Source organism: Notechis scutatus, unplaced genomic scaffold (assembly GCF_049901735.1).
Source record: "Notechis scutatus isolate UNSWTSFEM ecotype Mainland unplaced genomic scaffold, rNotScu1.2 NSCUSCF92, whole genome shotgun sequence".
Classification (NCBI taxonomy): Eukaryota; Metazoa; Chordata; class Lepidosauria; order Squamata; family Elapidae; genus Notechis; species Notechis scutatus.
In genome coordinates this window covers 1-26367 of record NW_028263179.1, presented here as the reverse complement: position 1 = coordinate 26367, position 26367 = coordinate 1, and the positions used below count along the sequence as shown (strand labels likewise).

General features: G+C 48.3%; 1 protein-coding gene and 2 long non-coding RNA genes across 3 annotated transcripts; 2 read left to right on the top strand and 1 right to left on the bottom strand.

The window, feature by feature from the left end:
- Nucleotides 1-59: 59 nt before the first annotated feature.
- On the bottom strand, nucleotides 60-7035 carry LOC148128433 (vomeronasal type-2 receptor 26-like). Its single transcript, XM_087949099.1, has 3 exons — nucleotides 5640-7035; nucleotides 3870-4664; nucleotides 60-501 (listed from the first exon to the last, which is right to left on the bottom strand). Exons 1-3 carry the CDS (start codon nucleotides 5877-5879, stop codon nucleotides 223-225), a joined length of 1314 nt encoding a protein of 437 aa, XP_087805225.1. The 5' UTR covers nucleotides 5880-7035; the 3' UTR covers nucleotides 60-222.
- Nucleotides 7036-12958: 5923 nt separating this feature from the next.
- Nucleotides 12959-17364, top strand: LOC148128432 (uncharacterized). The gene is made up of 2 exons (XR_015746409.1): nucleotides 12959-13064; nucleotides 16810-17364. It is a non-coding gene; the product is annotated as an uncharacterized LOC148128432 (long non-coding RNA).
- A 1811-nt stretch (nucleotides 17365-19175) lies between these two features.
- Nucleotides 19176-19411, top strand: LOC148128431 (uncharacterized). The gene is made up of 2 exons (XR_015746410.1): nucleotides 19176-19235; nucleotides 19274-19411. It is a non-coding gene; the product is annotated as an uncharacterized LOC148128431 (long non-coding RNA).
- The last annotated feature ends 6956 nt before the right edge of the window (nucleotides 19412-26367 follow it).

Genomic DNA, 26367 nt, shown 5'->3' with positions numbered 1-26367 from the left:
CCATTGCTCTTCTGGGCACAAGGAGGAAACCACCAGAAGCTACTAGTGACACATTCCCCAGCCCTTGTGGGTTTCTCACCCGTTTGATGGAGACCCTTAATTGTACGTGGTCCACAAAATGGAACAATATTGAAGCCTCCCAAGCAGCCTAAGGGAAAAAATCCGGTTTCTCCTGCCCAGATTCAGTTCTCGGTGAAGGTCAACCACCTTTGGGGAATAGCATCAGCCCTCTTGAAATGGGACCTCAGGCTTTGGAAAACAGAGGAAAGACACCAAACTTTCTCCTACCTTGTTGAGCACCTTTAGCCGTGAAAGAGCATCTTGGTCGATAGAAAGTCTCTGTCTTTCAAAATACGCCAGAACCTCTTCCCTGAGATCACCCCTGGGAAGAACCAAGTAGCCCGAAATGAACAGATCTGCTGCTACCTCTCCATTTGGGTCCATGTAGAGTTTAAACTCTGAAATATTGAGAAACTCATTCTTCTCCAGGAAAGGATGGAACTAGAATGGGAACAGGCAGCAATTTTAAAAGCAGATGCCCCAGATGCTTTTTCACATTTGAATCTTTCTTCTGTAGTCTAATTTACAGACATGCTTCATTAGTTCACAAAAATTTGTTGATCATATTTTGACAATATAGATTTTGACAAAATATAGTTGAACAACAGAAAAAAGGAGATTTATGAACTCCCTGAAAGCAACAGGTTGGTTATCAGAAACACGGATTTCTGAAGAAGAAAATTGTCAGGGTAATCCTCTCCCAGGAAGCCCAGACCGGAAACCTGAGCTAGGCCCACTTTGCTGTAATGCTGCACTGACAGGATTTGGGGAGTCAGAAAGTACAAATCTCCCACCGACCCTTTTTTTATGCAGCTGTAGGTGTCCTCCTCTTATCTGCTTCTTCCCCAGGCAGAATCTCTCCTCCACCCCCCAAAAGTCATTCCCTCCTATCACTGCCCTTTCTAAATGGGTTGTGGGAAAGAGGGGGGATATGCTCTATGCAAGCCATCCTCACATATTATTTCATTTCCAAAATACATTATGGAAATACTGCTGATATAACTCGATCTCAGGAAAGAGTAACAAACAATTTTGTGATGTGATCAGAAACCCAGTTAAGTGAGGGGTGGATGGTATGATAATTAAGTGGATAAAAACTGGTTTTAAAATGGTACTCAAATAATCTTTAGTTTTTTTAATCTTTGTCATAAAAGTGGGAAAATATAACATTATAAAATTAATCAATTTTTCTATGTTGTCATTAATATAATAGGTTTGATAAATCACTATTATACAAGATTTATAATTCTCAGGCAAATATATTTTTATGTTATTTAAACATTACCAACTTTCTAGAAAAATATTTATGATTTCCTCCTAGAAACAACTGTATGACTCAAAAGCAGTAGAAAACTATCTGGGTTTTAGGATTTGATAAATTATAGTGTCTCATATAAGAACATTAATGATGCACTGGATGAAGGATTGTGCCAAGCTTGATAAGTATATAAGGGAGCCAGTTTGGTCTACTGGTTAAGCCTCCGAAGTAGAAAGCAAGAGGCTGTGAGTTCAAGACCCGCCTTGGTCATGAAGCAGGCTGGGGGATTTGGGGCCAGTCTCTCAGCCCAACTCAACTCACAGGGTTGTTGTTGTGGGGAAAATGAACACACAACTACTCATTGGTACTCAGCCCCCGTGGCTTCTGCAGGGAAGGGCTTTTAATGATGGGGGATGAGTTAGTGCACTTAGTGAACTCAAATAAGGCCTCAAAGATCTGGAAATCCAACAAGATGGGGCTGCTCTTCCCAAGAATGTTTATTTGAGCAGCCTTTAGAGCAACAAGATATTTATATCGAATAACCCTGCCAAAAGTCCAAAGGGAATTAACCTCCGAGAGCTGCAACGGAGTTCCCAGAGCCGTTTCAGGGGGCCGATACAAAGAAAGAGCGCCTGAGCTGAGACTGGGGCCCTGTGGACAAGGGGCCACTCGAACTGCAGCTCACGCAGAGGTGGTATTCAACCGGTTCTCACCGGCTCAGGTGAACCAGTGGTGACCCCTGGTTGGCCACACCCCCAAACCGGGTCGCCCGCTTGTCCCAGTCGCTCTCCTAGCTTTCCCTACCACGTGGTGGCTGTGGCGCAGATTGGGCAGATGTCCCATGGCTGTTGCACATGCGCACTGTGTGTGCAGCAGTGCGTGTGCTACTAATGCAGTGCGCATGTGCAGCAGCCCTGGGACATCTGCCTGCCTGCCCGCCCTCCAGGATCACGTTTTCTTACTTCTCCCAGTGGATGCGCCTCCTCCAGTCCAGCCCGGCCCGGCCAGCCAGCAGGTGGGTGGGCAGATGTCCCGGGTCTTTTCACCCCCCTTGTCGTGATATGCCTGCAGGAGCCCCTCAGGCCAGGTGAGCCGGGAGCCACCATTCCCGGGCTTCTAGTCTCCCGTGCTTGGTTGACGCCTCTTCACCTTGCCTGAAGCAGGTTGGTCCTCCCCCTCACCCTCCCCTCCCTTGCCTGGCCTGAGAAGGTAAGGGGGACAGTGGGTGATAGCGAAGAGGCTGGGTCTCTATCTTCCCCTCTCTCTCCCCCACTCTCTGTGTCTGTGTGTGTGTGTGTGTGTGTGTGTGAGAGAGAGAGAGAGAGAGAGAGAGCGGGGGGGGGGCAAGAAAAGAAAGAAAGAAAGAGCAAGAAAGAAAGAGGGAGAGAAAGAGAGATAGAAAAAAGAAAAGAAAGAAAGAGAGAAAGTTTCTCTGAATGGGGCCAAATTCCGTTCTGCCGTAACACAAAATTATGTATTTATTTATGTAGGACATTTATATTGCCACATATTCACACATGACTCAGCTTTAGGCAGACCGTAACTGCCCATTGACTGTTGTTTATTTTTATTTTTCTCCATTATTATTATTATTAATTGTAATGCTGGTCTCTGACTGTACTAAAAGTGGACTGGATGAAGGAGGAAGCTGTGTTGGAGACATTTGCCATCTTGAGTTATTTGTAAATAAATACATGTTTATGAAAACAATCTCAAAATCGTACTTGACTGCAACCTGAAACTGAGTCTTGAGAGAAGACAAGGAGGAGATTATGAGAGCAGTTTCTCCAACTTGCAAAAGCTCTCAGTTGGACAAGGGAGGATTCAACACTCTTCCAATGACTGAAAAGGTGTTGGGGAGTTAAAACCCTTCTCATTCCTAGGAAAATAAAATATTTTAGGATATACTAAAAAGACACAATACATTTCCCTAAAAGAAAAGTAGAAAGTCAGAGAGCCTGAAACTCAGCCCCCCCACCTTGCTAATGGACCATTACTCTGGCCTAGGGCAGTCTATTTTACATAACAAAGATCTACTCCAGGTAAAGCTCTATAGGAATTGCCCAAAGCCCTTTCATTACATCACCATCATCCAGCCAGGCTCAACCAAGCCTGGGACTCAGGACAGCCCACAGAGTTGCCCCTGCATGGCCCCATGGGAGTCTGACAACCGATCAGAATACAAGCTCAAATTCAAATCCCAACAGAGGGCATCAAACAGTTGCACTCTCAGCATCTCAGCCCTTCTTTCCTCAACCAAGGCATGTGCTCCTGTCCACCATTAAACCATCTTCCAAGCAGTCACCATGTTTCCAGCGTCTTTCTTCCCCACCTGGAACTGAACCCAGAAGGAGATTTCTTCCAACAGAGGCTAGACAGAAACTTCAGATCTGCTCCCTGATATTCCGGAGCGTCAAACAGGAGCAATTAGATGGTGCAAATCTCTTGACCTTTTGCAGCACAAGAAGGTTGAGATGTTCCCCTCCTTCTCCTTTGGGTTCCTTCTCCAAAGGATCTCAGATTAATGGATCCCTATCGGGACCCCTCATACCTGCCACGGATGCAGCCTCGGAGCCCCCAACCTCTTTTCTCCCTCCTTCCTTCCCCTCCTCGATCTGGAGGAATAAGTGGCATTCATGGCCTGGGCCAAAGTCTTCATGACACTGTACCAATGACCGGTAGTTATGATCCGTTTCCTGTTCCTTTTCTCCTGGGTCTCCAGTGGGGCTTTCTGGGTGCATCTTCTGCGGCCTTTGACAGAAAAGATGTGCTTGGAAAGGGAACAGCGGAAATAATGATCTTGAAACTGATCTTCCACAAAGAAATAGGGTTCAAAGGCAGCATCCTCTGGCCTTTTTTTTCTCAGATAACCAAAGTTCCAAATACTATGGATGTATTTGAGAAGTATGTCCTTCTGTATTGTATACCCTGCAAGATTTGTGAGGATCCAGACTTTCCCTTCAATGGGTCCTGGCAAATGCAAAAGTGCTACATGGAAAGGAAGAATTCTTTTCCAGATGGAATCATATTCTATGAAGTGGACAAAGACATTGATTTGTCTCCACTTAGAGAGGGCCTCCCTGAGGGGTGCTGTTTGTCCAGTTGTTGTGAATCGTTGTGATATAACCACACAAATTCCATTCCTGACAAGCATCGGAGGGAAAGTCCTCATGAAATTCTCTCCCTTCTCTGTGTCTGAAGCAAAGAGGCCAATCAGGGTCCATCTGAAATGGAGGAGCAGCTGGACAATTGCTGGGTAGTGGAATCCTTCTTTGGGGAGAAATGAGTGGAAAAAAGGGAATCTCCTTTTATCACTCAGAGCTTCTAAAGGAATTAGAGCAGTGATCTGAAAAAGTAATGAAGAATGCTGTGTTATAATGTGGTCCAGATCAACTCCAAAATATTACTTATTGACAAACCCAATTTTGTTTTGATTAATATATAAGAATAGTTTGTTCCTTAGTCGCAGTTTAAAATATTTAAGACAGAATATTAACAAGATTGTATATAAAAAAGAAACGCAAAATCATATTAAACCAAAAAAAAAAAAAACAATAAAAATGCAATGTAAATTTCTGTGTCACCCATACAATTTCAACAGTTACATTCAAATTAGCAGATGTTAGATAAAATGTCTGGATCTAAGATATAGGGCTATATTATATGCTATTTTTGAGTACTAAAACCTCTTTCTCAGCTTCTATATCCCATATTCTTTGTGAAGCAATTTTTCAGCTTCTTCTCTAGATGTACAAGAGACTAAGAGACCACAACTGCTAACACAAATTGACAGTTGTACAATCCAATAAGTGTTTAATTGAAATTTTGTCTGTTTGGGGACTATGTCTGTTTCATCACTTTAATTTTAACCCAATAATTATATACCCTGAATTTATACAAAGCAGAAATTGTGTACATTAACAATTATCTATGAGGGCAGGAGCTGAACTCCTTTTATCCATCCCAAAGATACTCTTCTTGGTCTGAATATTTTTTTATACATAGACAGGACTATTGCCAACTTGATTCCAATTGGATAAGGCAGATATTATTGATATGTGAAAATGAATATGCTAATGGAGGACCTCAAAACCTGGATAGTTTTTCAATAGTAGAATATTCAGTAGAATATCCTCTATAGGGACCTTATGGCTCTTCAGGCCTTAAATGGTCAAGTTGAAGATGAACATAATAGACTAAAACATAGTTGATATGTTCCCTAATATTCTGAAAAACAGCTCTTGAATTCTATGAAGATATTGGATCTGTTGTTCATCCGCACCACCCCACTCACCTTAGATAGAGAAAAACACACACAAACCTGTGGGACTTTGTAGGTGCCTACAAACGTTGACATCTGGATGGAGATGTCCCTGTTAGCTGCATCAATCAAAGCCAGGAGGTTCTCCTTCCTCCCACAGCCGTAGTTGGGGACATTGATGTCTCCAGTGGAGAGCATGTCCAGCAAGGCATCTGAAGTGCGGAAGGTGCTTATATAGTTGTCATGGAAGTTGTAACCAAGTGTGAGATTGTGCAGGAGCTGGGAATTCTTGCTGACCATTTGAATGGCAAAAATTAATTGTAGGGAAATTTTTAAATCAGAGATCTCCCTATTGTAAAAATAATGTTCATGTTATAGTGATCAGCAACAACAAATACTTTTAAAATATATAATCCTTCACAAACCTGGTAAGCCTTAGGCCAACATTGATCCAAATCCAATGATCTAGGAATAGCTAACACCCAAGAAGATAGCCTCAAGATTCAGATGGATCTTGATGGACTAGAACACTGGGCCATATCTAACTAAATGAAATTCAATGTAGAGGAAAGTAAAGTCCTACACTTAGGCAAGAAAAACCCAAAGTACACCTATAGACTGGGTGAAACCAGGCTCAATAGCAGTAACTGTGAGAGGGATCCTGGAGTCTTAGTGGACAACCAGTAAGTTAAAGATTAAAGATTGTTAAAGATGAGCCAGCAGTGTGCAGCAGCAGCCAAAAAAGCTAATGCAATCCTAAATTGTAATGCAATCTTAAATTGGATTAACAGAGGGATAAAATCTAGATCAAGGGAGGTACTAATACCACACTATACAGCCTTAGTAAGACCACACCTAGAGTACTGCATCCAGTTTTGTTCACCAGATTACAAAAAAGATGTTGAGACTGTAGAAAGAGTACAGAGAAGAGCAACCAGGATGATTAGGGGACCGGAGACTAAAACATACAATGAACAGTTGCAGGAACTGGGCTTGGCTAGTCTAGTAAAGAGAAGGACCAGGGGAGACATGATAGCGGTCTTCCAATATTTGAGGGGCTGCCACAGGGAGGAAGGGGTCAAGCTATTTTCTAAAGCGCCTGTAGACCAGGCAAGGAATAATGGATGGAAACTGATCAAGGAGAGATTCAACCTGGAAATAAGGAGAAACTTTCTGACAGTGAGAACAATCAGCCAGTAGAACAGAAGTTCCCTCAGGAAGTTGTGGGAGCGCCATCGCTTGAGACCTTCAAGAAGAGATTGGACTGCCATCTGTCAGAAATGGTGTAGGGTCTCTTGCTTGACAGGAATAAAGAAAAATAAAGCAAAAGAGGGAAGCCATGGAAATAACAATCATTCAGGAAATTAGACAGGTCCTGTGGTACAAAAATAAGTGAAATAAGAAGAAAAGGAGTGTTAGAATTGCACATGGAGGGAGTGCAACTCCATCACCCTGCATGACTTACGAAGGATAAGGTATGGAAGGAGGGCTGTTGAAAGGCCACATTATAGGTGACATAAATGATGCAGTTGTGACCACACCAATGAGATGGTCTCCAGGCCTGTAAAAGCTCCATGAACCTTTTCCATCCTGGTGCTCCAAACTCAATGGGCATTTCCTTCTCAGCTTCCCACAGATTGATGGGGACACCAGCAGAAGCAGAAGAAGGAGGTCCATAATTCATGGCATTAATCAATCCACTTCCTGTTTCTAACACAAACAACAGGAACAGTTGGAAAAATGCAAAGACTCTGAGAAGTGCCAGTGGTTTTCCTGATCTAAACAGAGAATCACTCAGTTTCATCTGCAAAGGAGAGAAAGGTGCAATCAAGAGCAGAGCCTGTACCTGTCCCAAAACTTGGTCCCAGAGAGCTTCACCCAAGGAATTTATCCTTTTCTGATACAAGATCCTTTGCATGTGGCTTCAGTCTAATGCCTACATCAAAGTCAAAAACTGGAGATATAGCATCACAGGTCTCAAAGGTCATAATTACAGCAAGAAGCAACTTCTCCTTTGGGATCCTGAACTTTTTCCGGGCTCCATCTGCAGAGGAGAGGCTGGAATAAAACATGTTAGTAAAAATTACAGATACACCCCTGGGATCATTGTTCTGTTGTGGTTGTGGTCCTTCCTTCCTGTCAGGGCAAGTCCAGAAAGTGATGCTGGGGAAGAGAGTTCAGCACTCAGGAAATTGACTTCTGCTGTCCTTCAACATGGCCTCTTGTCTCCAGAGATTGCTGGGGAAGGTCACCCAGAGCTGTGGAGTTTGGTGCCATTTCTAAGTTAATGCCATTTAACTCTAGTGTTGCCTGTCTTCTAATGACAATCGGCACCCTTGATCTCTGCCCAAGGTTAAGAGTATTTGGAATTTTGTTCTATGTCATAATCCTATATATTGATCTTAATTGCAGCCGATTTTAAAATTGCTTGTACCTGAAATGAAATTTCATTTCCCATCTTTTCTAGCAATATTCATTTTGGAATAAGAGCTCATTAAGAAGCAGGAAAGTGACAACTTGTGGACTAGATCATTGGGTAAATAGGGAGAAAGTTATAGAATGGATGGAAATTTTTATTTTTATTTTCTTGTCATTCCTGTGTTATCTTAAAATGTTCCTTATAATACACCAAGATTCTTTACATTGTGATGTTTCTTAGTTTTTTAAATAAAGAATGGACTGTAAAGTCTGCAGCCGAGATCTATCAATTGATATCTATCTGTCTGTCTATCTATCTATCTATCTATCTATCTATCTATCTATCTATCTATCTATCTATCTATCTATTTATCCATCCATATCTATCTCTATCATCTATCTATATCTACCCATCCATATATCTATCTATCTACCTACCTACCTACCTACCTATCTCTCTATTTATCCATCCATATCTATCTCTATCTTTATATCTCTATCTATCATCTATCTATATCTACCCACCCATCCATATCTATCTATCTGTCTGTCTGTCTGTCTGTCTGTCCGTCTATCTATCTATCTATCTATCTATCTATCTATCTATCTATCTATCTATCTATCTATCATCTATCTATCATCTATCTATCCATCTATCCATCTATCTATCTATCTATCTATCTATCTATCTATCTATCTATCTATCTATCTGTCTATCTATCTGTCTATCTGTCTATCTATCTATCTATCTATCTATCTATCTATCTATCTATCTATCTATCTATCTATCTATCTATCTATCTATCTATCTATCTATCTATCTAAATATCTACCCATCCATCCATCCATCCAATTTACTGGCCACCCATCTTATCACAGGGAAACCCTACAAAGATGGCGGTGATGGCCACAGTGTGGTGGATGGTGCAACCTGATTTCTAGCAACAGGATTTCTGGAGATCTGGTGGCTCTTCCTCTGTTGTGGGGATCTTCTACTGGGAGGGAGGGATCTCTCTGACCTTCCCAATTTCTGGGGCCGAGACTTTCTATACCAAAAAAACCTCCAAGGGGTTTGAAGGTGTTGTTGGAACTCCTTTGTTCCGGGTTTAGTTGCATCCGTTGTTCAGGGAGGATGTTTCTTCACTGGGGGGGACATTAATATGGACTTCTTGGCCCAGAAGGGGGAACTGTGTGGGGCTGAGTGTGGGGGGGAACTGAAGGGACAGGCAGGCCCACCCTGGCAGGGAGGAGCAGAGGAAGGCCCGTATCCCAGGTCCACCGCTTGGAAGTTCTCCCCCTGAACCTCCCTCAGATTCTGCTCTCAGGGCCTGCAGACCAGATCCTGGGTGGCTCCGGGTTCAAGCTGTGGCTGTTCAGGGCCAGGTTGATGTGCAATGAGACTCTCTTCTCCTTCAGGAGGTTCCCAGCCGTGTCTGACCGAAGCCGGGTGAGGCCCAGAGGGGAGGAAGCCCCTCCTGGGTCAGGAATGAGCCCACCCCAACTTCTGGGTTTGTCCCAGGGAGACCCCAGAGGAGGGGAGGAGGGGGGCTGTGGTCATCCAGGGTTTCTCACAGGCCCTGAGGAGGCTCCACGTGGACCTCTGGCTTCTCTCTGGAGGGCTGCGAGGACCCCGGCCTGGTCAAGCGTGTTGTGTGAACGGGGTCCTCGCCAGAAGAAAAGGGTACCCAACACAGGGAGTCCTTGACTTATGACCACAACTGAGCCGAACATTTCTGTCGTTAAGGGAGACATCTGCCAAGTGAGTTTTGCCCCTTTTTATGACCTTTCCTGCCACAGTCATTAAGTGAATCATTGCAGTTAATAAGTTAAGAACCCGGTTGTTAAGTGAATCTGACTTTGCTTGTCAGAAGGTCGCAAAATGGGACCACGTGACTTGAGACGCAGCCATGACGGTCATAAACATGAAATTGTGGCCAAGCACCTGAATTCTGATCTCTGCATTTGATGCTGCAAGGGTCATTAACTGTGAAAAATGGTCCTAAGTCCCATTTCTCAGTGCAGTTGTAACTTGAATCGGTCACTAAATGAATGGTTGTAAGTCGAGGCCGGCCTGTGTATCTCCACTTGTTCAGCTTCTCTTCCAGGAATTCATCTCCTTCCGAGTCTCCATCATCCACTGACTTCTTGGCCAACAGGTTCAACCTCAGGAAACAAACCATGGTTAAGAGGTACATGTGTGAATGTGGCCCCTGGGGAAGAGACCGGGTTCGGAGGGTCATATGGATGCTAGAGGTGTCGGTTGGGTGAGTGGGGCTTCAATCCGGGGGGACGGCTGAGTTCCAGTCCTGCCTGGGGCACCAAGCCAGCTAGGAGGCTCTGGGCCAGCCGCTCTCTCGGAGCCCTGGGAAAGAGGCAATGGCAATGGCTTCTGAGCAGCCTGGCCAAGATATCTGGGCCGGCCTCCCCTGGGGGCTTCCAGACCACCTTCCCAACCATCTGGCCGAGGCTGAGGGGCCTCTCTGGGCCTGGCTTCCTCCTTGCCGGTCAAGCGGCCTCCAACGGGCTGGATTCGGAGAGGGTTTGGCAGGGGGCTTTGTCAGCTTTGCTGTAAGGAGGGGACATGGAGGGGTCCTGCAGGGCCGGGGGGGGGTAGGGTCTGCAGGGGGTCCACCCCCTCCCTAGTGAGGGCAGGGAGGGAGGGGGGCTGGGGAAGAGGGAGGCAGGGGGAGCCCCCCCCAATCTAGTCTGGGCAGCTGAGGTGCTGTCAGAAAGCCCGCCTCTGAGGGAGGGGCCCTCCTTGGGATTGGCTGGGAGGGAGAACGGCTCTGACATCACAGGTGGGGGACAGGTAGAGCTCCAAGGTGAGCCTTGGGCACCTGCAGGCCAGGTGGGGCTGGTGGGGTCCAGGGGGGAGGGGAGGTCAGCCTGGGCCCCTGCTGCCAATTTCCCCCGGGGACAGCCAGGGGCTTCTTCCTCCTCCTGCCTTGGGAAGTGGGGCGCCCCGTGGAGAGGGCTCCCTCGGGCCTTGCAGGGCAGGTGGGGGGATCTGCCCCATGGGGGCCCAGGGCAGGTGGGGAGTGAAGGGGGTGAGGGTCCCCAGGTTGCATCTCTTGCAAGGATCCGAGTCTGGTGTGCCAGCTTTGCACCTGGCAGGTGGGGGCTGCTGTTCCTGCAGGGGTCAGGGGTTGTGTGGAGCCGACCCAGCTTGGTCCAGGCCAGAAGGAAGGGCCGAGGCCGGAGGAGAGTCTCTTGGGAGATTCACGGGGCTTCCGCTGCCTTTTGGGGGCTCAGGATTGGACCTGGCCCTCCAGCCAAGCCCAGCACTGGTGGGGCCCCTCAGTCCCCGTTGCAGGACCCCAGGCAGAGTCCCTGCAAGGGGATTGGGTGAAGGTCCCTCCAGGTGGCTTCAGGGGCTCAGATCCATTGAGCTGAGTGAGCCCAACTCCTTTGAGCATCATGGGAGTTTGAGTCCTCTTTCACCTGCTTTGGGAAGGAAGGAACCCTCTTTCCTGGGCTGCCTTGAGTGGGACAAGTTCTCGGCTGTTGCTGGGGGCATCCAGGTGTTTCCAGGCATTTCTGCAGCAGTTTTAGCAAGCTGGGTGCATCTCAGCCGGGCTTTGCCCACAGCCGGTCCTGAGTCTTTCCTGGGGGTGCAGAGGAGGTGGGCTTTAGAGGGAACCAGTCTCAAAGCGGCTTCCTTCTCCCTTCCCTTCCCACAAAGGAGCCTCTAAGGGGCGGGGGTCTCGTCCTTGGAGCCCCTGAAAATATGGACGGAGTTTTGAAATAGGTTGACTCCATTTCATGCATTCTGGCAGGTGGGAACCTTCCCCCGTCCTGTGTTCATGCGTGAAGCAGGTCATCACGCTATGCCACCATCTGGTTTATGTGTTTTGGCCTGGCACCTATTGCCAACATTGCAGTTCTCTTCCATCAACCTGGGTTAAGGGCGTTATGTGGAATCACCTAGATTTGCCACAGATCAACTATGTGGGGAGGGTCAACTCAGCCTGTCTGCACACAGGAATGCGAGCTTTTCCTAGGATCCATTTCTGGCTCCTTGGGGGTTTTCAGCAGCTGCAACACTTGGAGTAAACTAAGGCTGAGCGAACGGGTGTTGGCGGAATGTGTGAACCAGATCAGAGTTTGGCATTCAGGGAAAAAAGTTGGGACAATGGGAATGGGACAGAGAGGCAGCTTTAGGGGTGGAGGGGGGTGTCAGTGATCCCCCCCAATGTCTGGACAAACCTGGATAGAGATTTGGGTGTTCAGAGGATCAACTGGTGACTTTGATGCTCTTTCTCCTGCTTGGAGCCACAGACATGGTTCTGGATGCTGGTTTCCAGTATTCCCAGTGAGGCCAGGCCTGAGGATACTGGGGCTGCTGCTCCCCAGGGCAGAAAGGCTGGGGGCGAATCCCAAGACCGAGAAAAAAAGGGAGAACGTGGCTGTGACCCTCTCTGGGTCGGCTTCCTCTCTCTCTCCCTCCTGCCAGGCGTTGGGAGGAAGGAAGGAGGGAGGGGCTGCTTCCCAAGGGTTTTTCCCAGGTCCTCTGGGTGGATCTCTATCCTGCCCAGATCGAGTGGGTACCCATGCGGGCCTCCCAAAGGCCTGGACTCCAGCCACCATCGTCCTCAGCCCCAGCCGTGCCCTGAGCAGAGGCCCAAAGGGAGGCCCAGCGGAGGCTCTTCCGTCCCCCAGGGAGGAGCCAGGGGGCTCAGGGGTCCCAGCCAGAGAGCAGCGGCCACGGAGGAGGAGGAGGAGGTTTGCAGCCGGAGAGCCTCAATCAGGATCCGGGGAGCTTGGGCGACTCTGCCTGAGCCTGAAGGGCCAGGAAGGGGCCGGATTCGCAGGGCGTCCCAGGCTTGGCTCCAGGGCGGCTCAGGGTGGCCTCAGAACCAGCTGGGATGGCTCCCAAACCACGATCCGGGTCTTTAGGGGATATTGAGGGTCAGTCCAATTCACGGTGGCATGTTTCACTTCTGGTGGCCATAAGAAACCACGTTTTCTGCATTCTGCAAGCCGGCCAATGACTGAGGGTCTCTTCAGGGGTCTCTGCTGTTTCTCAAAATGGAGGCAACGCGTGGAGAGAGGTTGGTCTGCATGAGTGTTTTTCAAACTTGAAGAGGAATGGACTTCAACCCCCAGAGTTCCCCACCCAATAATGCATGGGCTTCATCATGCTGGGCAGGGAATTCTCGGAATTAAAGTCCCTTCATCTTCAAGTTCCAAGTTTGGAAAATGCTGGTCTACCTTTTTCCCTGAGGTGAGGAGTTAAAGCCCTGCACCAAGACTTGGCTAACTCACAGGTTGCTGAATATGTTTTCTTTCTTTCTCTGTGTCTCCCTCCCTCCCTCTCCCACTCTCCCTCCCAGGTAACCCCGGATTCCCCTCTGAAGACCCGGCCCTGCTTGGCTTCTTTCTTTCTTTTTTTTTTAAAACAAGTTTTATTAATTTTAAAAACAAACACAAATACATATAACATAAGACATAACATAAAAAAAATAAAAAATCATCTTTTCTGAAGGTTGCTCAATCCCGGGTCAAAACTCTTTATACAGACACAACTTCAAATTCATATTCATTTTATATATCATTCATATCTTATTACCATCTTCACTTTTATATATAGTTTCTTTTCTCTCTTAAATTCTCTTAATTTTATTTTATTCATCTCATCTCAGTTCAAATCATAATATTTATTATTCTTTGTCTGTTTATTTCCAGCTATCCATTTGCTTTCTTCCTTAAAATAAAAAATAAAACTTCTCCTGTCCACTAATTGGAGTATAACGCCTTTACCTCTTTCCTCTACATTTATAATATTTAATATAAAACACCTAACTTACATTGGGATCCTGCTTGGTACATTCAAAAATTATACAATATTATCACTACCAGAACTAATCTATTCATTAATATTCATATTCTTTTATAACATAAAAAACTTAGCACATTGCTTTTCAATTAATTAACATACATTTGTGGGAGGACCTACTTTCCAATTATTCTCCCCCACATCACATATTTTAAATCATTATTTCATTAAGGTAATCCTCCTTCTCCTCCTCTCCCCAACATTCTTTTATACCTTAACCATTTTATCCATTCAATTTAATATTATATATTTTTAATAATAGTTATATTTTCCACAGTTATTCCCCCCCCCCACATCATATCTCCAATCTTTATTTCATAAAATGTTCCCCTTTCCTTAACACCAATTTCACTAAGTTATATTGAATATTTTACCACATTTTAAATTACACTTTATTTCCAACCTTCTAAAAGTTATTTCTAAGTACAAATATAAAAAACAATCTTGTGTACCTTTAGAATCCCTTCATCAATAAGATTACCCATTGTCTCTAAAAAAGATTTGTTTCTTGCTCTCTACTACTGAGGCCTCTCATCCCTTTTCTCCCTTGCTTGTTCTTCTCTCTGTCCTCATTACCCCTTCGTCTCTCCACCTCTCTTCCTCTCCAGCTTCCTCCCCTCTGCAGTTTTCTAACATAATACCTCCTTTTCATCTTATTTTTCTTTTTTTTGGATTGCTTTTACAGATCTTAAAGTCTCTTTTTCCTTTTTCTCCTTCTCCTTTCTTTGCCCAGCCAAAGTGACTTGTTCCTCCAAGATGGCTTCTTCTTCCTCCAAATCTTCTTGGTATTCAATCCCTTCCACGTAAGCATAAACCGCCATTTCTAAATACTGACACAGAGTATCAAAAACATCCTTCCCTTCTCGCTTTTCCTCTTGAATTTTTTGACGTAAAAGTTCCAAATCATCCACAAATGATGTCATTGTGAAGAGAAAAAGTTTTCCCAAACAACCACCCAGATGTTTTTAATCAAAGATAATTTTCAAAAGTAATAAAATCACCAAGCAGTCCAAGTAGATCATTTCTTTAGGCACCTTCTCCTTCCTCAATTTCTCTTTCTGGTGTTAAAATTGGATCACAAAGTTGCATTTAATATATATCTTCAGAAGCCTTGTTAATATTTATATCTCCTTAAAATTCCAGGCATACTCCTCATTTCCAAATTATAGTCCAGCTTTCACTCTCCCTTCCCACTCACAGCATAAAAAAAGAAAAATTTTTAAAAGTTTTTTTTTTTAAGAAAGAAAAAAATCATTCAGAAATCCTTATCTCTTCAGTGTTTAATTACCTGGATTTTCAGATTTCTCTTACTGTTCCACAGCTGTCACGTTAGGAAGGAGAGTGAAAAGAAAAAAAAAAAAACTTTCCCTTTAAGAGTTCTATCCGCGGCTTGTAACTCTCTCTGGAAACAATGTAGCAACTTCTCCAACAGTTCTCCGATCCCCGGAGGTTCCTTGCTTAGCAACTTTATCCCGGACCATAGGCAACTCTCACGATTCTCCGATTCTCTTCCTCCTGCACATTCTTATCCGTCTGCAGGTTTCTTTGAGGCGGCCATTGCTGACCGCCGCTCCCTCCACCTAGGGAAAAGGGGTTTAGCTGGCTGGGGAGGGGTCTGCGACACCCCTACCCCTTTCCAGATCCCCTGTCTTCAGCAGCCCCTACAGGGCAGCTATATCCCCCAAATCCAAGTGGATCGGGGAACCTAGTCGATGAGCCCGGCAGGGATCGCGCTGAATCGCGGAACCCTGCCGCCGCCGAAGCCTCGCAAACAGGAAGTCCTGCTTGGCTTCTTTCTGACAGGAGCTTCTCCTGGAAAGACACGGAGCCCAAGTGAGGCTGGAGAAACCCCGGGCTACGTCCCCCAGCATTCAACCAGGGACTCATAAATCAGGTTAGTCTCTTCCCAGAAATGGGGGCCTCCCTCAAATCCCTTCCTCTTTCCTAGCCCTCTCTATGGATCTGGGCTTTGCTTTCCCCTGAGTGCCCCATGTATGAAAAAAAAGTGGCAGTGGAACATGGGACTTGGGCTTCCCTCTTCCCAGGACTTGCCTGGCCTCTACATCGGAAAAAGAGGCAGGGGAACTATTTGGATTTTGGCACTAAATAGGCATAATTAAACGCTGAAGTTGAACGTGTTAGAAAGAAAGAATAGCTAATAACTGGAATTAATGAAATTAATGAAAGTTTAAAAAGGGAAAAAGGGAAAAGAAAGGGTGGAACGTGGAAACAGAACTGAGCCCGCCACTTAATGGCAAAGGGAAAATTTCAGTGACTCTTTGAAAAGTCTTTTTAAAATTGGAATTTGAAAGGAAACAAAAGGAATTCCATTATAATAAAATAAAAACCCTGAAAAGTGAAATACTAGAATATTACAAGGGAAAAAAGATACATGAAGAAATTGCCCTGGGATTATTTGGTGACTTTGGGAAAAAGTTGGAAAAGAAATCAACAGAAGGAAGCTGGAAACAAAGATTTATGGACACTGACTGTTGAAATTTAATATAAAGGACCCTGGTTGCAATAAACTACTAGACAATTGGATTGGACATAAATATTAAAGAAAGGAAAATAAAAGAAGAAGTAGTGTACAAAATGGGAGAAATGTGTGTGGAAATAAAATTGGAACAACAAAATAGGAAGGAAATGATGAAAGAAAGCTTGGAAATGTACAGCATTATACTACAAAAATTAGAAATGGTAATGCAGATTAAAGAAGAACAAAGAGAAACAGAGGGGGAGGAGTGAAATAAAGAGGAAACCAGCCCTAAAGAACAAGTGGAACAACATTAAAACAGGAAAAAAAGAATTAAAGTTAAAAATGTGAGGTTTAATGTGATAATTAAAGGGGGAATTGTTTGGAAAATTAAACAAAGGAAAAGGAAACAGCAGAAGACGGAATTACAGAGGAGAAATCAAGAGAGGGAGGGGGATAAAATAAATAATTGGAATAAGAAATGGAGAGAAATTATAAAGGAAAAAGGGGGAATTAAGAGAAAGGACCAGAAAATGATGGGAAGTAGAAAGCAAACAACAATGAAAAAAATTATATAGTCAGGAGAATGAGAGACAATGGGTAGAAGAAGAACAGGAAGGGGGATTCTGCAAGGTAACATGTCGTGATATATAAGAACATAGATTTAAAAATGGAAAAGAATGGAACTGATATTTTTCTTTTAAGGATTATTGTTAAACCAGACATAGATTTAATTGAAATAGATATGGAAATGGGAATTTACTGTAAGAATATTCATTTATATTTAATAAAGCAGTGAATAAAGTTAAAATGAGATGAGAATTGTAATGGAAAGACTATTATCAGTTTCTAAAATTAATTGAATAAATATTTTTGAAATAGATAATTTAGAATGTAATTGAGAAAAAAAATACCATGCGGAATTTGACACACACACACACATAAATACATGTGTGATATGTAGTAGTTAGATTGTTATTAATGTAGAATGTGATAATTAAAAAATGACTATACTATGGTAAAACTTTATAATGATTTAAAGGGAATAAATTGGGGGAGTGTATAAGGCAAAGGGATGGCAAGCTCGGATTGGCAATTAAAGGGGACACCTGGATTATTAGAATTAGGATGGAACCTATTGAACAATGAATGGAATAATAGTATGTGATGAAATTGCAAATGTGACAGATAAAAGTAAATATATGTACTGAAAATAGAAATGAAATAAGAACCTTAGATAATACTGTAAAACAAGATATGAGAATATTTAAAGAAAAATGAAATAAGTTATGATATGAATTGGAATTGGATAAGTGTAATGAATATAAGAATATTTGAGAATATTTAAAGGAAAATGGAATAAGTAATAATACGATATGAAATTGAACATGAAAGATGAATATGTAACTATGGTCATTTTGTATTGAAATGTAAAAACCTGGAACCACACTGTTCACCAAAAGAGATGTTTTTTTAAAATACAAAAATAAAAAAATTATTAAAACAAAAGAAAGGGAGGCAGGGGAACATGGGATATGGGTTTCTGCATCCCCAGGTCTCAAAGAAGGAGGTTGAAAGAGGATTTTGCATGTCTGTTTTCCATCTGCAACACGAAGCTCCTGAGCTCCCCTTCCCTCCCTCCCTTCCCCACATGGGGTGAGAGGCTGCCTTGATTCCTCCATCTCTTTTCACTTGGTTGTCTCTGACTTCTCTCTCTCTGTGCATGTGTTTGTTTTTGGGTGTGATTTTTTTCAACTATGCAAAGTTCTGATAACTAGTTTTTCATTAAAGTTCATTTTATTCTTGGAATCTGGCCACACTGTTACATCAACCCCTTTGTGAAGGTGTCACTGAGCATCTGTTTTCCAAATAAAGAAAATGTTGCTTCAATTTCACACCTGTGACATGCTCAGACATTAACTGTCTCCCGGGATTGTCTCTTTAACCACGATTCCAACAAATGTCACACTTATTTTTTTTGTCTTCATCCACAGGTGCCGTGTATTCCCTCTGGGGCCAATTTCAAGAATGAAGCTCCCAAACCTCTCAATTCCAGATGACGGATTTAATTCAATCTCTGCCTCCGTCATTATGAACCACATAGGGATTATTTCCCTTTCATTTCCCTGCAGAGAAAGGCCCAACCAACTCTGAGTGCAAGAACCAGCTGACTTATCCAGGGATCCCTCCTGAGAGGGAGAATTATGATCAAAGTTTCAGCTCTGCTCTGTGGCCGAATCCTCCCGGGAGACTCTGGGCAGAGACAGGGAGTCTGTGGCAGCTTCTCTCTTCTCTCCCTGACCCGGATGATGGAAACTTTCCCTGCTGGAGAACTTGGCTTCAGGCAAAAAGTTTCATTGAACAATTTGAGAACTTTGAACTTCTCTCCTCCTTAAAGATCAGGGCTGCCTGGATCCCTTCCCAGCAAAGTTTGCTCCCCTGGGGAAAAGAAGGGCTGGGGGCAAATGGAGCCCCAAAGAAGCCCCTTTTCCATCTCTGCTTCCTTACAATTCAAGGGCTGAAAGTTTCTCCTGGTTTCTTCCCATTGGGGCGATGGCTGGGCAAACCACCTTTGGGGTCCCTGCAGAGGCAGAAGAGGGAGGCCGCTGGGCAGCCCAGCTAGGTTGGTTAGCATTAAAGTTGGACTGCTCAATTTGTGGTGAGTGTGTGTGTGTGTGTGTGTATGAATGCTTCATTGGCCAAGTGTGATTGGACACACAAGGAATCTGTCTTGGTGCAAATGCTCTCAGTGTCCATAAAAAAAAAGATACATTCATCAAGCATCATCAGGTACAACACTTAATGATAATCATAGGAAACAATAAGCAATCAAATCATACTTAGGAAACAGTCAAAAAATCATTAGGATACAAGCAACAAAGTTAAAATCATACAGTCACAAGTGTGTGTGTGTGTGTGTGTGTGTGTGTGAGAGAGAGAGAGAGAGAGAGAGAGAGAGAGAAGTCCAACCTCCAATAGACATTCTACCCATCCTATAGAGTCTATACAGACAGTATATATTCTATACATCCCAGGATTTCTCCCTCCCCCCAGGGTGGAATCTTGCCAGGCGTGGGAAAATCCGCCGCTCCTTTCCCACGGGGAGGGGCACCCAGGCCCTTTTCCCACCGCCTTCCACACTCCTCCCCCCCCGCCCAAGGGGGGAACCCCGAAAGGCCCTTTGGTTCCCCCCCAGCAGCCTCTAGGACCCCCCCCCAAAAAAAGACCCAGCCCTGCCTGCGCACAAAGTCCCACCATCGCTCCAGGCTCCCCACCCGAGCAGTTCAAGGCGGGGAAAGGGGAGGAGCCCAATCCTGGCCCCGCCTCCCCGCAGGGATGCAGAGCAGACCCGATTCCCATCGCGCGACCCCTCCCCGCGGAGAGGCCCCCCTCCTTCCCGCCCCGGGAAGCCTCGCAGCATTGGGAGCAGAAAGCCGGGAGCAGCAGTTTCAGAGGAAGAAGGGCGCATGCGCGAGCGAACGTTGCCCGTAGCAGCTGGAGGGAGAGACGATTCCACCTGTGAGGCTCTTTTCCAAGGAAGGCCGGAAGTAGGCATTCCTTTCCGCTCTAGGACCTCGCAGCTCTCTGGCCTTAACCCTTGCGCTGCACCTCGATCAGTCAGGCGCAGATGACGCGGACTACAGAACACATAAACCAACCCTTGGCGTTGCCCCTTTCTCCAGCCCCGAGACGCTCCTTTGCGGCCCATCATCCACTCCCCGCTCCCGTCAGGCCTCAACGCCGCGTCTGCCTCTTGCCTGCCTCTGCTTCTCTCCATGCCCAGCCTGATGGGAAGGGCGAAGGCTTCAAACCCCGCCCCCCCAGCCGCTGCAAGAGGGTCTGGCAGGGAGGAGCCGCCCTAAGAAGGGGGTCCCTGCAGCCTGCAATTGGGGGGGGCTTTGGTGGAAGGGGGCTTATGTTGGGGTGGGAAGAGGGGCAGCTGCACCTTCAAAAATGCCCTTTAATCTGGAGGTGTTTTCTCCCCGTAGAGATCCCAGATCGCTGCGATTGGCTGCAAAAGGATCCCCTCGACCCCCAGGGAAGCTTCTCCCTGTCTGGAGGGGAGGCTGAAGGGGGGTCCCTGCTCTCCCCCCAGGAGCCTCTTTCCTCCCTGCAGCCCCATAGACGCCCTGCCAGCCCAAGGGGGGGGAAAGGGGGGGTCGCAGGGCAGCAGAGGGGGGAGAGTCCCACTGGGAAAGGGGCCTGGGGGGGGCTGTGGCCCAGCCTCAGGAGAAGCAACCCCCAAGGAGGAAGCGCCACTCTGCCCCCCCCCCACTTCAGGGAGGGGGGCTGCCAGGAGGGACCCTGGGAAACGGCAGCTGCCTCCCCCGCCCTCTGTGGCCGGAGCAGGAGGGGCCCCTGAGGTTCAGGTGGGGGGGCTGGGGGTCCCACTTGGAGCCCTTCCCGGCCCTCCTGTTCCTGGAGACGGGAGCTGCGTTTGGGGCGGTGGAAGGAGGCTCCTTCCTGGGGAGCAAAGCTGCTCAGGCCCCCCCGCGTGTCCTGGGGCGGAGACCGGACGGAGCAAAGGCCTCCCTTCCCCTTCCGTTCTCCCGGCTCAGGGCTGGCCAAAGGGCCGCAGAGGATTCCTTGGCTCCCGGGCCAGGAGGGGGAGGCGGCCCTGGAGGAGCAACAGTGGCCTCAGCCCAGAACTCCAGCCTCCCCCGGAGATCCTGGACCACAGAACCCATCACTCCCTCCCAGACTCCCCCCCCCGTGGGAGAATCCACCGCTCTTTTCCCACGGGGAGGGGCAGCCAGGAGTCTCTCCTCACCCCACCCCCGCTCTGCCAAAGGGGGGACCCAGAAAGGCCCCCTGGCGCCTCCCCGCAGCCCCCCCATAAGGTCCCCCGGCGGTGCCTGCACGCCAAGTCCCCCAGCGCCCCCCCAGCAGTCCAAGGCGGAGCAAAGGGAGGGGCCAAGTGGGGGGAGAGGAAAGCAAAGCCGGATTGCCTCCTGCGACCCCCCGCCCATCCTGAAGCCTCCGATCCTGTGCGGCTTCAGAGGGCGAACAGAGCATGCGCGAGAGGACCTTGCCCGCAGTAATTTATGTTCCGGGGGGGAGGAGAGAATTCCACGCGGAAGGAAGCGGATCCTCCTTTCCGCTCTAGGATGTCACGACTCTCTGGTCTTAACCCTTGCGCTGCACTCTGCTCTGGCAGGCGGAGATGAGAGATACGAACTCTCTATCACCCATGAAGTACTACTACAGGGCGTCCCTGGGCCTTTCTCGAGGGCTGAGCTCCTCCGTGTCCCATCATCCCCTCCCCGCACCCGTCTGGTCTCAAGGCCGCTGGGATTGGGGCGCAAAGGCGCGTCCCTCTCCTGCCTCCCTCTCGCAAGGGGAGCTGCCGTGGCTGGCCGGGACCACCAGGGGGGCATCCTCCGCAGGCGGCCTGCGAGCCTCAAGAAAGGGACTGAGCATGCGCGTCTGCCTCTTGCGCGCCTCTGCTTCTCTCGCTCCCCAGCCTGATGGAAAGTCCCGGGGGGGGGGGGGGAAGAGGGGGGGAGGGCTTCTTCCCGGGTACATTGTGTCCCCCCCGCCCTTTGCACCTAGATATGCGCCCCCCCCCAGCCTCCCCCGGGTCCAAGAGGCTGCAAGAGGGTCTGGCAGGGAGGAGCCTCCCCAGGAAGGGGGTCCCACCAGAGGGCAGGCTGGAGCGGGGCGGGGGGCTCGCAAGGAGGGGGGGTTCCTATCCCCTCCGAGCCCCAATCGCAGCCAGTGCAGGAGTTTCTTTCCTTTTAGGCTTCTTTCCCACTTGATGCCAGGAACGTTTGGATGCTCTTTGGGAGGCCCGGGAAGGAATCTCGCCTTTAGGGGTCTCCCCACAAATGCCAAGCAAAGGAGGGGGTGGCCACTGTCCTCTCCTCCCCTCCCCCAGACAATCCAGGACTTCCCTGCAGGGGAGCAGCTGGTGGCAGCATTGCTGGGGGTCCCATGCACAGACTGGGAGGGGGGCGTTTTGGGAGTGAGGGACACCAGCCTCCCCCCCCCCCATTCTGTTTGTGTGTGTGTGTGTGTGTGTGTCCATCTGCCTGCCTGGCCCTTTCCGGCCCTTCAGCTGGACTGTGAGGCTGGTGGGTGAGTCCAGTCCGAGACTCAGCCTGGATCCCCCTCCCCTCCGTAGGTGGGAGGCCCAGAGGGTGGGAGAGGGCTGGGAAGGGCCGTTTCTGCCCAGCTCCAAGGCCGGGAACCCTGGCAAGGCCCCCTCCACCCCCGGGGCCATGTGAGGGAGGCTTCCGTGGCCCTGAAGAGCCAGCCTGGAGGGGCCGGATCCCAGGCACTTGGGACGCCCCTCTCAGCCAGGGACCCCGGAAGGAGGAGGAGGAGAGCAGGAGCTGCCCAAAGGGACGGAGCAGATGGGCAGAGGCCCAAGAATGTGGACCCTTTCCGGCCAAGAGAAAGGAGGGAAACCCCCCTTTGCAAAGCAGAGGAAGAACCAGCCCAGCCAGGACTGACTGGTGGAAGGCGGCTTATCTGGGGGGGGCAGCTGCATCCCCAAAACTCCCTTGAATCTGCAGGTGTTTTTCCCCTAAAGAGATCCCAGATGACTGCGATCGGCTGGAGAGAGGAAAGGATCCCCCTGGACCACAAGGGGAGCTTCTCCCTGTCTGGAGGGGGGGCTGAAGGGGGCTCCCTGCTCTCCCCACAGACACCATGCCAGCCCCGGGAGGGAAAGGGGGGGTTGCAGAGCAGCAGAGGGAGGGGAAGCCCCCCCATCCTTCTGGGAAAGGGGCCTGGGGAGGACTCAGGCCCAGCCTCAGGAGAAGCAGCCCCCAGGAAGGAGGAAGCGCCAGTCTGGGGCTCCCCAGCCCCCCACTTCAGGGAGGGAGCTGCCATGAGGGACCCTGGGAAACGGGGGCTGCCTCCCCCACCCTCTGTGGCTGGACCAGGAGGGCCCCGAGGTTCAGGTGGGGGGGCTGGGGGTCCCACTTGGATCCCTTCCCGGCCCCCCTGTCCCTGGAGACAGCTGGGTTTGGGGTGGTGGAGGGGAGGCCTTTGCCCAGCTGAAGAAGGAGGCTCCTTCCTGGGGAGCAGAGCTGCTCAGGCCCCCCGCCTGTCCCAGGCCTCCCTGCCCGCCTCTCCTGGGGCCAAGACCGGATGGAGCAAAGGCCTCCCTTCCCCTTTGCTTGGCCCAGATCCCTTCCCTCCTCCCGGTTCAGGGCTGGCGAAAGGGCTGCAGAGGGAGAGGATCCAGCCCTTCCACCCCCCCTTCCTTCCTTGGCTCCCAGGCTGGAATGGAGGGGATCTCCCAGGCAAGAGGGACCCTGCACAGCCCCCCCAACAGCCACACTCCGTGTGTGTGTGTGTGTGTGTGTGTGTGCGTGTGTGTCTCTCTCTCTCTGGGGGATCCAAGTGGGGACCCAGCCGAGGTAAGGAAGGCGGCAAAGTCCCAGGAGGCCCCACCTGCCTCGCTTCGTCACAGTCGCACTCTGGGCCTCTGGTCGCCATTGTGGGTCTTTGTGTTCAATGTGGCTGCCCCATTTGGGAAGGAGGCCTCCAAATGAGCCTCTAGAGCAGGGGTGTCAAACACAAGGCCCGCGGGCCAAATCCGGCCCGCCAGACCTCGTCTGATGGCCCGCGGTGCCGCCGCCAGCCTTGCAGCCTCCCCCTTTTTTTTTTCAATGAATTTACTCCGTGCCTGCACGGAGTAAATTCATTTTAAAAATGGCTCAAGTTAAAAAAAAAAAAAAAATTTACTTACCTTCCGGGACCTGGCCCGACTTCTTCCTGCCCCGCACTGCTCCCTGGGTGTCGGACGTGACGTCATCACGTGACGTCCGCCCGACATCTCCAGGGATCAGAGGAGCGCGCGGACGCCGCGGAGAGGAGCAAGAAGAAAGAAGTAAAAGAAAGAAAGAAGTAAAAGGTAAGTAAAGTAAATGGAGGGGGCAGATGGCTGGGCACTATAAAAGGGGGCAGTCCAACAGCAGCCTGAAAGCGAAGTTCCAGGATGCGACAGTCGACGACTTTTACCGTCTCCTCCCCCTGCTTTGATGCCACAGCTCCGACTTCAAGCTGCACGTGTTCTGTCCATGTTTGGGAGCACTTATCTATGTGAACAGATGTTTTCAGTCATGAATCTGAACAAGACCAAGCTCAGATCACGCATCACTGATGATAACCTCCATGCTGTTTTGCGGATTGCTACAGCACAAGACCTAACGCCAAACATCGATGGACTGACCTTAGGAAAACGATGTCAGCCATCTAGTCAGTAAAGTTAAAAAAAAGGTAATGCCTTGTGTTTTCCATATGTTTAATAAACAGTGTTTGGCAATATTTGTATGTTTAAAAAAAAAATAATGTTTGTTACCAAAAAACATTTTTCAATACATTGTACAATAATTGTACATTTGAATATCTACTTGTCATTATTCTGACTATGTTTCTGCTTTCAGAGCTAGTTATTACTTACATTATTACAAAAACAGTAATAATTGAATGCAGTGACATTAATTTATGATAATAAAGAGTGGACACATAGACCTACAGATACAACCGGCCCTTTGATGGGGACCAAACTGCTGATGCGGCCCCCGATGAATTTGAGTTTGACACCCCTGCTCTAGAGGGTCCTCAACTGACAACCATAATGGAGCCCCCACCCAAAGTGCTGCGACTCCCCCAGCACCTGGACAAGGACCCTGGTCTCTCCTCCTGGGCCTCCATTGTCCCCCAAGAGAGAGGAGCCAAGTGGGGGGCTCCCAGGGCGAAGTCCCCCTCATGGAGGGGCAGGAACCAGGACGGGGGTGGCTCAGGGAGGGGGAGCTTCCCAGGAGCAGGAGGGGCTTCTGGGGGCAGGAAAGGCCCCTCCAGGCCGCCCTTCTCTCCCCTCTGCAGGGGAAGGGAAAAGGGACAGTGGTTTAGTTTAACGTCATTGTACCTTGTTCAACGAAATCTTCAGTGCACATCATAACCATGAAAATAAACACAAACATCCTTCACATTGAACCGAAACTGCACCCATGACACCACACCAAGACCGCACTATACAGCAGCTCCTTGGTCTTATTGGTGTTGAGGACCAAGTTATTGTCTCCACACCACAAAAGCAACTGGCCTGTACTGTCCAGACAGTATATAGTTAATTGGGAATTGGGAGCTGTCCCCTTAAGGGAATGTCTCATGGGAAATGTAGTTCATGTCATGTGGTCCCATCTGTAATCCTGATTGGTCACTGAATTGACCCTTGGTTGGGTTGGGGAGTTGCCTTTACTCTTGCTTGGACCCCAGCAGCGTGTTGGAGTCTCACCCTTTGCTCCATCATTACGGGATGAAGATCACTATACTTTCACACTATGAAGTCAGCTATGCAAAGATTTGGACATTAGATGAATCTCGACATAACTGTGAGTTATACCTTGAGGATGCCTTGTGATTCAATAAAGAAACTTTGTATGGAAGCCTTTGTAGAGTTTGCCTGACTGTCTTTATATTCAGCCAGCAATTTAAAGACAGAACAGGGTCCATGAGTCCCCCCACCACCCAGTTCCTCAGACTTTCCTCCCCCTGAGCCCTGTCTTTCCTGCCCCTCCCTCCTTCCCCGAGTCTGATGGGAGGGGGCCCACTTGGGGCCAGAGAGAAAGTGGCTCCTCTGCTGACCGACAGGCCCAGCCAGGATGCCTGGAACGGTCTGGATGGAGAGAAACCCGCTCAGGGTCCCACGAGTCCCAGCAGACGGGAAGAAATTGGGGGGAGGGTCAGAGAGACCCCCAAAGGAGGTGGACGGGTCTCTCCCCCTTGTCTTTCCATGGCAACTGAGACGCCCCTGAGGATAGTTCGAAGTCACCCATGGAGCTTTTCTTTTGAAGGCAGGATTAGAATGGAAGGAAATAAATAGGAGGAGGAAAGGAAAAGGAAGAAGCAGAAAAGGAAGATGGGAAGGAAGTGAAGTCAATAGATGAGGAAGGGAGGAGGAAAAGGAATAGGAAAGGAAAGGGAAAGAAGGTACGGAAAGGAAAGGAAAGGGAAGGAAAAAGAATGGGGAAAGAAGGGAAGGGAAGGAGGATCCCAGAAGGAACCAGCAGGGTTGCACAAAGACCCCATAACCTGAAAGA